The sequence below is a fragment of the Rhincodon typus genome, chromosome 6 (assembly GCF_021869965.1).
Source record: "Rhincodon typus isolate 14 chromosome 6, sRhiTyp1.1, whole genome shotgun sequence".
In the NCBI taxonomy this organism is placed as follows: Eukaryota; Metazoa; Chordata; class Chondrichthyes; order Orectolobiformes; family Rhincodontidae; genus Rhincodon; species Rhincodon typus.
The window spans coordinates 51,986,044-51,999,049 of record NC_063337.1 but is presented as its reverse complement, the minus strand read 5'-3'; the positions used below and the strand labels follow the sequence as shown (position 1 = coordinate 51,999,049).

General features: G+C 39.4%; 1 protein-coding gene across 1 annotated transcript in view; it reads left to right on the top strand.

Annotated features, from left to right (window-relative positions):
• tenm4 (teneurin transmembrane protein 4) overlaps positions 1–13,006 on the top strand; it is a 302,149-nt gene that overhangs the window by 138,094 nt on the left and 151,049 nt on the right. The window contains exon 10 of the mRNA XM_048598311.1: positions 4,470–4,664. Within this exon, the coding sequence (XP_048454268.1) occupies positions 4,470–4,664 (195 nt within the window). The remainder of the gene's footprint in view (positions 1–4,469; positions 4,665–13,006) is intronic.

Genomic DNA, 13,006 nt, shown 5'->3' with positions numbered 1-13,006 from the left:
TTATTTAAAACCTCTGCTCTTTAGATTTTGAAAGTAAAGCCCAACCTGCTGCGTCTCACAGTTGAAAAAACACTGCTTGGAATTTCAATGAATATTTGTTGAGAGAACCTTGAGGGTGAGGGCTACCATTGTATTATTAATGCTTGACTGTTCCTGGAGCTTATTATTGTGCAGCACCTGTACCATTGATTGATAACCCCATAGGGTTGTAAGGCAAAGAACTGGCTTTAATGTGGGGTTATGATTACAGATAATTGTTCCCATAAGGGGTTGAGTATTTGAAGGGATTTAGCTGTGTTGAATGGGTTTTTAATCAATGAGAGTTTTTTTAAGTATAGTGACGTCTGTGATAGATGCTTAGAACTATCCCACAATTTAATCTCAGCATGGTTTCTGATATTAGCGTATAGTGGAATAAGGGTCGTGGAAGTAGAGGGATCCTTGTGTTAGCATGGCTGAGATAGGTAGGTTTTGATCTTTAAGAGGATCGAAGGTTGAGGGAGCAGGAGGGAGCTGCAGGCAGGAATATGGAGTTGTGGCCCCAATCAGATCAGCTATGATCGTATTGATTGGCTGGACAGGCTCAAAAAGCCATTGGGAGTCCTCATCCTATTTCTCTCAGTCTTATAATTGGCTGCCCAGCAGTCAGCACACCATTGAGCTTCTAACCTTGGAAATGTCAGCAAAACTTGTGGCTCTCCTTCTGATGCTTCCAGCTGCCATTTTACCAGGCCTCACAACCAGCAACCTGTCTTCACAGGGCTGGGTAAAAAATCCAATCTGTTAAAGCAGTTCCTCTCCAGAGATGCTTTCTGAGACTTTCTCTATATTTTTAGCGTTTTCTGTTTTTATTTCAGATTTCCAGTATTCACAATGTTTTACTTTTGTTGATCAGTAGATAGGAATGGGTGTGTGTTAGAGTGGTGAACATTGACTGTAAGTGATCCACAAATATCTAGGCAGAACGTTCCAACTCTTCCTGCGCCTACACTCAGGGAATTTAAAACAATAGCAATCGATCTTTGTGAGACAGTTTATGACTGTTCGTTGAATGTACACTGACTTGCCTCCCAAGGGTCTGATGACATTGAAGGTACATAAAATAAATAAGCCTTGCTTGTCAACTCTGATAACCAAAACAGAGATGGTTTCTGTTTTACAACTGACTTTCCTAAAATACAAAATGCCATTGAAATCCTCTTTTAGCCACATGCTTCAGGCCCAGCTGATCCACACTGAACTTTCTGTCCTCTCCAGTATCTGACCCTGCTTCCTTTGGATCACAATCTGACTATTGTTGTAACTGTTATTTCTCTGGAACATTAATGAGTGCATATGTTTGCAGTGAAACATAATATGACATTTTATTTAAAGCTACAATGTGGATGCATGTAAGCTTTACATTCAACAAACATGTCAAATGTATGATATTTATACTGGGAAATGCAACAGAATTGGAGGAAGCATATTGTACATTTCACCTGTTGAGTTACACAGGATAGATCTTACACTAGACCAGCTTATATTAAAAACAGGAGTAGGCTATTCAGTCCATCAAGCCTGCTCTCCCATTTAACATGATCATGGCTGATCAAACACTTCAACATATTTTACCCACAGTCTAACTAACTCTTTCTGCTACTGGTAATCAGAAATCTATCAATTTCTAATTTAAACAAACTCAAAGACTCAGCTTCCACAGTCCTTTGGGGTAGAGAAATCCAAAGATTCACAGCCCTCTGAGTAAAAAGATTGCTCCTAATCTCGGTCCTAAATGGCACCCCCTTATTTGTAAATTGTGTTCCCTGGTCCTGCACTTCCCACCCAGGGGAACTATCTTGCCTTCATCTACTCTGTCTAGCCCTTTAAGTACTTTGTTGGTGTCAAGGTGAGCCCCTCTCATTCTTCAAAACTGGAAAGAATGCAGACCCAGTTTTCCCAATGTCTCTTCACAGGACAGTCCTGCCATCCTGGAAACAAGACTGATGAACCTCTGTTGCACTCCCTCCATGACAAAAATAAGGAGATCAAAACTGTGCACAGAGTACAGTGGGTGCAGTCTAACCAAATTCCAAGACAGTTGAAGGAATCTTCACCACTCCTGCACTCAAATCATTGTGCAATAAAGGATAATATTCCATTCACCTTCTTAATAGCTTGCTGCACCTGCATGTGAGCCTTCAGTGAATTGTCAACCAGGACACCTAGGTCCCTTTGTATATCTATACTTTCTAACCTCTTAACATTGAAGAGATAACCTTTTCTAGTCAGTAAGTTCTTGTCATTAAATATATTTGAAAGCAAGTTGGAGCACTGGCTGTTGTTCTATGTGGCCCATTCACTGTATTTCTATTCAGCTGGGTGAGAGAGGTAAGATTTCAAAGGGACCTGAGGGGCAACTTTTTCACACAGAAAGTGGTGTTTGTATGGAATGAGCTGGCAGAGGAGGTGGCAGAGGTGGGTACAATTACAACATTTAAAAGGTATCTTTTAAATGGGTACATGAATAGGAAATGTTTAGAGGCATATGGGCTTAAACGCAGGCAGATGGGACTCACTCAGTTTAGGAGTTGGACCGAAGGGTCTGTTTCTGTGCAGTATGACTCCATGACTCCATGACTCTATGACTGTAAATCATGAGTGCAGCACATAGAAGCAAACTGTGTGCTGCATAAGAGCACAAACTAAGTTTATAAACAAGTTCTTTCTGGACTTTTTCTAAGTGTTACAATTCTGCACAAGATATCCTAAATTTTGTTTGAATCCCAGATGACTTCCCAAATTTGTTATGATCTTGTTAGGGCTGGTTACAGACAAAATCTGAAATTCTAATTATATACTCAGGGGATAAAGGCACAATTTTCCATAGTTTTAAACAAATATAAAAATGTTAACGATACAAATGTTAGAAAAGCAAAGAGTCAACATTATTTGTCTTGAATTCTAAAATCCAGACTTAACATAAGGTTAATGTGAATTAACAGGCAAACTATGATCAAATACAAGCCATAGCTTTTATGTTAAAGGTAAAGACAACCAAGACAGATGTTGCAGATTTTCACAGTAATCCACCCAGACATCAGCTATCACTGACAGTTACAAAATCCTTGAAATGGCCTCATCCTGACAAGGAATTTCAGCTTTTCTTCTTCAAAAAGCTGTTCTGATTCCCAGTACACCACTGTTCTCCTCCATTGAAATGCCACAGACGCAATCCTCATCTAATGGCACATTATGCCAGGTATCTGTTAAATGTCTGCCTTCAGATTCACCTTCTTAGTGTCTTTTTCCCAGCAGAGCTGACCTACTTCTGAGATTGTATCCCATTGCACTTCATTGTCTAAATACAGGCTCCCTTCCAGTTCCTCAGCCAACAATGGCTCACTTCACAGTTACAGAGTCGGGTCTCCCCAAGATAGGTCTACTGAGTTTACCATTACACTCAACACCTAATCAAAATCCCAATTCACTGGCAATTCTGAGCAAGCAAACTGAAGATCTGCTGAACTTAAAATGCACCTCAGCTTCAGCATGCAACCATTGCCCACGAACTGTTGTTCATGTTGCCCCCTTGAACTGACCTGTTAATATTTCCCAACAGGATCTTCTGCCTGACCTGAGGCAAAATCTGATGTGTCCAAACATGACACATTCTGATCTTTAAATGTTACAATACTCAGTTTTGACCTGCACCAAAATCACACAGACAAAAATCCACAACGTAGCTCACACCAGTATTTTTTAAGCCGTATTCACATGCAGAATGGAAAAAAAAGACTCTTCTAGTGAAAAAATAGTGATACTTTAAAATGCTCTTGGATGTTACAGATTAAATTTTATTGAAACCAGCTTTTGATAGAAAATATATAGTTAATACGTATGCAACAAATCTTAGAATGATGTGATATACTTCACAGTGTACTTTGTATTAGCACAACAATGCCCGGCCTCAAAGGATCACTTTGTTTTTCCAAGTCACGGATTTGTGTCTGCAATTTCCTTGATCTTTAATTAGGAAGACAGAGAAAGCCAGTCATGGGTGTCTCCTAAAAGCACTGTCAATAAACACTGCAGTATTTTGTCAATGAAACTTTGAAGTTAAGTTGCCTGCCTTTTGGCTGCAGAATAGCGCTTATTTTGAGTGACATGAGAGAGAGGGAAAGACAAGAAGATAAATTATAAGTGGGGAAAGTTTTAATTTGAAACATCGTAACTGCTCAAAATCAGCAATTGGTTGCGACCTTGTGAAAATTTTCACTTCGCTTGATGGCAACACTCTTTTACTGCGAATGGTTATATTCCAAGCATTTCAACCCATAGTTAAAGAAAATACTGAAAACTAGAATAAATGTATTTGAAGGCAAATAAACATTTTCTCATGTTCAGAATGCATTGGCAAAAGAGTTAACTAAACTGCCTTCGCCATCAGTGCTTAATAGTCAGGGTGACCTTTTTCCTTTCTTTCTTAGTATCCTGCCCTGTTCTGTGCAGTGGCAATGGCCAGTATGTGAAAGGACGCTGTTTGTGCCACAGTGGTTGGAAAGGGGCAGAATGTGACATTCCCACAAACCAGTGCCTTGACCCGTCTTGTGGTAACCGTGGCACCTGCATCATGGGGACCTGCATCTGCAACTCCGGCTATAAGGGAGAAAGCTGTGAACAAGGTAGGTGTCCAATTGCATCATTAATCATTTATTGTCAAAATGTCTGAATTCATTCAGGATGAGGGGTAGAGAATGTAATCCTCCCTCAGACATCTGCCGTAAGAAAAATACTGAAAGGTTACACCCAGTAAAGATAAAATTAACATAACCATTGCAGTCTAGTGAAAAGGCTCATTATAGCATTTTAAAAATTAGGCTGACGGTTTTAGTAAAAGTGAATTTGGACTTGCATACTTACCTATTATTTTCCCTGCATGAAAGCTAAAGCAACTAGTCCCCTAAAGCAACCTAGGCACCCCTAGTGCCCTATTGTTAAGCAATGACTAAGTCATCACATTTTTCTTCCCAGTGGCCTTCAGTTAGGATGATTAATTGTCAGGAAATAGCCTCTTGCCCAGTTAGTTTCTGATCTTTCTTTCCAGGACCACAATCATCTATTATCAGAGAGGAGACTCACTTATTCGGCCTTCTATATTCTAAACACTTTGTACCTCTGTTGAATGATGGTATGATACATAGGCCATGCAAAAAGTATCCTACACAAAAATAGATCTCATGTTGCTTGATCATATGGTTTGCAGCATCACTTCCTTTGTCATTTGTCTGCTCGGTTGACAAATAAATATAGTTTTGAACACCACAGCCACAGTTTAGTTCTTTACATAGGTTTAAGGTGTTTGAAAGCAATACAATATTGTGACCTTTTGTATTTAGTCTTCAACATACACAAAGATGGCAAGTTGATTAATCAAGCCCTTTTGTGGCACAAGTCAGCTGATGTAGATCACCAATTTTGAGACAGAAAATAAAAGCCAAAATTTGTGCTCGTCTTTATAGGAACACGTGAACATATAACATAAGAACAAAAGTAGATCACTTGAGCCTGCTCCAGTGTTCAAGAACGTTGTGGCTCATCTGATTACTCCACATTCCAGTCCACTCCATGACCTTTCACCATCTTACCTATCAAGAATTTGCCTTGCAAAAATATTCAATGTCTCAGCTTCCACCACATTTTGAAGAAGAGTTCCAAAACTATGACCCATTATGAGAAATAAATCTTCTCCTCATCAATGTCTTAAATTCAGCAAGCCTTTATTTCAATCCAATGACCTCTGGGTTCTCGGTTTTCCCATAGAGGAAATAGCCCATTCAATCTGTTCTCAAAAGACAATCCACCCATCCTACTTAATTTGTCCAGTAAAGTTTCCCTGAACTGCTTCCAATGCATTTCCATCTTCCCTTAAATAAGAAGTCCAAACTGTACACAGTGCTCCAGATGAGGTCTCCCCAACGTTCTGTAGAACTGAAGCTTGACTTCCCAATTTATATTATCAATTCCCTCATAATAAACATTATTAATCTATTACCTCCCTACTTCCTTCCATAAATGCATACATGATTCATGCATGATGACACCCAGAATGCTTTACATATCAAAGCTTTGCAATCTTTCTCTGTTTAAATAATGTTGTTTCTATTAATTCTGCCAAAATGGACAATTTCACATTTTGCCACGACACTCTATTTGTCAGATCTTTGTCCACTCATTTAACCTATTTATATTCCTTTGTGGTCTCCTTACACTTTCTTCATAACTTACCTTTTTACCTATCTTCACATTACCAGCAAATTTAGCAATCATACCTTTCATCCAAGCCATTTGTGTAATTTGTAAAATGTTAAGCCCCAGCAGTCATCCCTGTGGCCCACCTCACGTTACATCTTGCCAACCAAAAAATAACTTATTTATGCCTGCTTTCTTTCTTGTTAACTAGCCAATCTTCTACCCATGTTATTATATTGCCCTTCTTTTATTTTTGATAAGAAGCTTTGATGTGCAACCTGATCAAATGCCCTTTGGAAATTTCAACACAGTATATCCGTCTTTCATTTACAGTACATGTTACTTCCTCAATCAGCTCCAATAAATTGGTTATTTGGGAATTTTCATTGCAGAAAACTATATTGATTTTTCTGGATTACCTTGAACATTTCTAAACACCATAAAACCAAAGGTTGTAGGATGCTGTGCTGTACCATCTTTGAAGTAGCTTCTTAAAAACTTCCCTATGACAGATGTTAAGCTTTCCTAGATTAAGGGAACTTTGGAAAATTAAAACCTAGACATCAACAATCTCACCAGCTAGTTCTTTTGAGACCATAAGATGAGGCCATCAGGCTCCAGGATCTTGTCAGACCACAAACCTGACAACTAACCACATTCCTGTTATTATAATTTTCTGGCATTCCTCTGTGACTTCCACTTCCTGATTTACAGCTATTTCTTGGATGTCACTATTATTTACTATACCAAACACTGATGTGAAATACCTGTTCAATTAATTTGGCATCTACTTATTTTCCAACATTAATTCTCCCAGACTCACAGTCTATAAGACCAATGTTCACTTTAATTTTTGAAGTATCTCTAAAAACTCTTAATGCTGGCTGTTATATTTCTAGTTATCTTTCTCTTGTGCTCTAATTTTCCTTCCTTACTAATGTTTTAGTCATTTTCACTGTTTCTAATGTTTTGTCCAAGCTTCTGTTCTGCCACCCATCTTTGCACAATTACAAACTTTTATCTTTAATTTTGACACTACCTTTAGCTTCTTTAGTTCATTTACTTTATTTCTTACCCCACCTTTCAACATTCTTGGATTGTCATGTCATTTGCTGACTTTTCTGTTATTTAGTCCAAAATAGGAGCAGTTAACAGCCATTTTTCATGTATTTTCTCTTCACTATATTTGTACTGACTGCTCTGATTGCCACAGGCTCTGCACTCTCACCATTAGTTACATGCAGAGGGCATTGATGGAATTCCTGGCACAAGGAGTGAAGCAGCACCATCAACATGTGTCTCAATATTATCTGCTACTATGAGGGTAACTTGCACAAAAAAAAACAACTTGGTATCTGGATAAAATATGGGTGCCTGTACACAGAATAGAATTTTAAATAATTTAGTTTCAGAAACCAGCTTAAACACAAAACAGTGTGCAGCTTCAATGTTTTATAATTCATCATCACTAATGAAACTGTTAAGATTTGAACATAACAGACATGACAGTCTGTTGTAAGTGGAACTCATTTAAGTATTGGGAGTTAAATTGCATGACAGCGCTGACATTTTCCCATGCTCGCTCTTTTGCAATGGAGTGTGCTTTCTACTGAAGTGCCCTGCTGCTGTGCATTCATCTTCACTCCCTAAGGCCAGATGGTCTGGCAGTGGATTTCTGTACAGCTACTTAGATCAATTTTGCTTTAGGATTGACAGTGCAGATAAGCAAGTTCAAGTGTCAGTCTGTGCTGAAATTTGAAGTGTCCGAGTTGCCTGGTAATTTTAGCAGCAGAGAATTCAAATCCCAGAGTCACTTGAACTTGCCTGCATTGATGCGAGCAATTTAGCCAGTTCACAAGTGGTTTCTTGGATATGACAAGAGGCATCAGTGCAGAATGCCAGAGGGACGACTACCAGAATTGTTCACAACTTTAAAGTGCAAATCATATACATTTGAAATGTATTCCATGGTATTGTATTTGCAATGTTTGAAAGTAGGTTTGTGAAAGGTTGAACCCAATAACCCTTTTGGCAAAAGATGTTTATGCATCGGCAGAGACACCTTTTTTACAAACAGAAGCATGGGCTGGAAACTCCTGTTCCTGGAAGTGATGAGCTTGAAGGCGGGAAAGGACCTTAATAAGTCAGGGTTCTGGCATATACTAACCCATTGTGTTCCTGCTGCATGATTGGCAGCCACTCAGCCAACTAATGCGTGACCTATGACCTGCATAAAATGTCACCTGTTGCAATTGACACCTTCCCTATCCTTGCTGTCCCTTACCCTTTCCCCTTCTCTCTCCAGCTGCTCTTGTCCCCTCCTGCAAAATGGGTTTCATGTGCCAATTTTGAGATTCTGTTGCTGTGTGTGAAGGGTGTTGGTGGCTCTCAAAACCAGTTCAAGTAGCAGCCATCTATTGTGGCCACTTATCAGCGTATGTTCTTTCAAATAGGACATTGAACTGCAATTTCACCACACCATCAGGATATGTAAAGTAATCTGAAAGTTATTTAGGCCTTTATGAATAAAATGTTTAATACAACACATGGGGCAGAATTTTTCCCTCCCTGGTGGGTCATGGTGAGAATTGTGGGAAAATATGGTGAGAATGCAAATATCAGATTCTTAACATCAAGAAAATGTTTTCGATTTTCCCCGAAAGCCTTAAGTCGTGACATCAGAATGACGACCATCTTACTTCCATGCATTTGCATCTTATTAAAACTCCAACTCGCCTTATTTATGCACAACCTCCATTTCTGTTTTTCTCCACTGAGAAACTAAATGGTGTAAATGCTCGACATGTATGTTTAAGAGGGTACCTGTGACTGTAGTTCACCGAACTCTTGTTCTGACCATCATGAGGCTGCTTGTTCTGTATTATCTCCCTGTGTGCCCCATGCCATCATCTTCCTAAACCCTTCATCCACTCAACTGAGTAGTGGCAAACCATCAACCTCACCACATCATTATTTCTGCTCTCGTACTAATTGGACATCCTTTCAGTCCTTCAACGCTTCACTTTGGAGGCCAAGGACATCTGTGACTTGGAGATTACTGGCCTCTGACCATTTCAGTGGCTTTCTTAGCCCATAAATGCTTACTTAAAGGTTGCCAGTCTCCTTGGCTCGCATATCATTTTAGTGCTGAGGGGGAGACAGGCAGTAGGTGATGGTGGGAAACACTGTACAGTCAATCTGTCAGTCAAACAGAGCGTTGAAATGTCGTTGCGCAGTACCATGCTACATCAATGATAGGATAAAACAAAGGACTGCTGATTCTGAAGAAGGATCACTGGACATGAACATTAACTCTATTTCTCTCTCTATAGATGCTGCCAGACCTGCTGAGTTTCTCCAGCAATTTCTGTTTTTGTTTCAGATTACCAGCATCCACAGTTCTTTGTTTTCTTTTATCCTTAATGTGCTTGAATTTAGGATTAGTGTTGGGTTCTCCTTTACTTTACCTGCCATTATTCTTTCAAGTTCCCTTTTAACTCTCCAGATTTCCTTTCTAAGTTTCTCCTTACACAGTCTTAACTATGGTAGGGCTTCTGCTGTTTTGAAATCTGCTGTATGCCTTCCTTTTTCCCTTTGTCCAATGCTGCATATCCCTTGAAATCCAGGGTTCACAGGATTTGCTGGCCTCAACCTTTACCTTTATTGGACAACATTGGCCCGTAGCTCTGTCTATCTCTTGCTGCGAATGCAGTTTGGAACACAAGTGGTCATATTTTGTAATTTCACCAGGTTGACAGCTCATTTTTAGGTATGCCTGATGCTGCTCCTGGCTTGATGGTAAGCATAGACTGGGGTATATGCTAGACCATGAAGTGTGATGGAGAATGATTCTACTGCGGTTCATGGCCTGTAACACCTCATGGATGCCCTGTAGTGAGTTGCTAGGTCAGTTTGAAGTCTATCACATTTAACATGCTGATAGTGCCACACAACATGGTGTAAGATATTATCAGTGTGAAGATGGGACTTTGTCTCCACAAGGACTGTGCAGCAGTAATTTTTATCAATACTATCATGGACAGATGCAGCTGTGGTCAAGTATAATTTTCCCTGTTGATCCCTCACCACCTGCTACAGATCCAGTCTAATGTCAAAGGCAAACATTAGAAAGTGTATTGGGAGTAGATAGGAATGTGGACAAACGGATCAGCCGTGACCTTATTTAATGGTGGAGCTAGCACAAGGGGTTGAATGGCCTACTTCTGCTCCTATCTTGCACATTTGTGAGAGAGGCAAAACAACAGTAGACCAAGATAGAGGGGAAAAATCAGGGAAACCTCTCTCAAAACCATTACAGATCATCAAAGTGATTTGTGGGAGATTTATCATGAGGCATATCAACCTATACACATGAATGTGTGACTTGAAATAATATCAGTCTGCTCTGGGAACATGTGCAGCTCCAATTTCATTGCTCTGTAACCTGAAATCTGTTTGCACTGCACAAGCCAACAAATTATTCCAAAGGTGCACAACACTCTGGGAAAATGAAAACTTGCTGATGTCTAAACAAGTCAGGTTTTTCTTACAGTGAACACCAGCCAAAAAAATTGAGAAATATTTATATTAACAGTGATCTGAGTGCTTCAATTACTTTAGAAAATAACATTTTTTATTGTAAATTTTTAAAAATCAGTCAATCTAATTGCCTATTGTACTTACAGTCAGCCTTATATTTAGCAGCCAGAAGATGTGTCTATCGACCATTTTTTTGTTGCTAATGGAATGCTAGTAATTGGTTTCTTGCTCAATCAACAGCAGAAATGATTCTGTTTGGTCGTAGGAGGCAGCTTACAATGGTTATTCCTAAGGAAGTTGCATTGTAATTTACAGCAATTAGTCGGTTATGAAGAAATGCTGTTTAACTATTTCATTATCAATGGATCTCTTTCAACAATAAACAAGTGTTCTTTATGTTAACTCTTTGTGTAACTTCACAGTGAATATTGCAAGGTAGAATGAAGTAGTTACATATGTTTTGCAACAAGATATTTTACTGGGTGATGTAAATTGAATGCGCAATCTACAAATAGTTTCTATTTTCATGTTTGTACAGTACAGCTACTCTAGTACCCTAAGACTGAAATAAATCTCAAAATTCTACCAAAATAAAAATTGCAGTGATACAAGCTCCTTTCACGCCATTAAAGTTAATTAATCAGTAAGCAACAAGCCCACAATCATTAGGATGTCCTTTGAGTGAGTGCCAATAAACATCAAGAAAAATGTACTTGTACGGCTGAGTCAAACCATTCAGGTACCATGTGGTGAAAAATTAATTAACACTAGCACAAAAGCCATATCTTCCTGGAAACCACAGTGTATCCTGTGTGTGATAAGAGTCACACTGTGCTTTTATTACCAGTAAGTGCTTGAAACAACAAGCATAGCCTCTAAGGTGCCAGGTTTAGCCCTGTCCTGCAGTTAGCAATCCACAGGATCATCACTCGGTTGACTGCTAATGGGCTAAGGCTGGTGCACTACATGCTGGTATTCATTTTAACATGTGTTCCACCTGCATCTCTTTGGACAAATAGCACTGTTAAGTATAATAGATTGCAGAGTCAGTCTTTGAAGATGCAGAACATGCAGAGTGATTGTACCCAAAGCAGTATCTTGTTAAAACAAGGGAACAGATTGGAGAGGTGGCAAAGACAGATTCAGGGCACTGGAGAATTCTTCTGTCTCCACAACGTGTTTTTAAAAAACAATGATTGGCCTTTTCTGCAGTGACTTGTGATGGTCCCCATTAAAGACCACAGCTTAATGCTAGTGACCACTGAGGGTCATCAGTATGGCATACAGTCCCACTGAAACAGGATCGTGTATGGCCCATCTATTTTGAGGCAAGTCTGAATGGCAGTAAGTGGCATCTGAGCAAGAATAGGGGTGATCAGTGAGGCATTGGGATTTTAAGGTGTTACTGCCTGTTCCTTTGCAGAGGGAATTAAAACCAACCTCAACTATTGGTGTCAGAAGGGGTTGCTACCCTTTCTGACCTGAAGCTACAGCTTTGGTCCCATTTCTTTGATGGTGTATTCTGTGTTTCACCAGCATTTTCGTTTCCTTTGTAAAATGATACTGTACCAGAATAGAGTTTCTTGGGCCCAATCATTTTGAGCTAATTCAGTAATCACTTCTCTCCTCAAAAGATCAAGGGCACTAATGGTTCCTAAATGTTCTGCCGCTTTAACAGCTCCTTGGATAATGAAGTAACCCCTCCCGCTGTACTGCAGGAACTGGATAGCATTGTCAGAGAGTTGGGAATCTGAGGGGTAACACAAACTAGAAGTGAGTTAAGCTTGTAACAGGAATCAGAAAGGCTGCAAGGGAGATTCGAATACAAGAGAAATAAAAGCCAAGCATCAAATATGCCTCAAATGCAGAGTAATGTTAAAAAGACAAAATTAAGTTCATGCGACCTGAATATATACAGCATTAGCAACAAGATGGATAATCTAAAGGCACAGATAGAGATAATGGTTACAATATATTTGCCATTGCAGAAAAATGGCAGCAGAAATGCTAGAACAGGGAACTGAACATTCAAGAATATTCAAGATGTAGGAAGAACAGACAAGAAGGAAAAGGAGGTAGGGTTGTGCCAATAATATGAGATCAGGCTAATACATTAATAATGGAGGATCTCGCTTCAGAAGAACAATGCTTGGGACCTTTATGAGTGGAACTAAGAAACAGCAAAGGGGTAGCAGACTGTATACAGGAGTACTATGTGCAATTTTGGTCACTCATC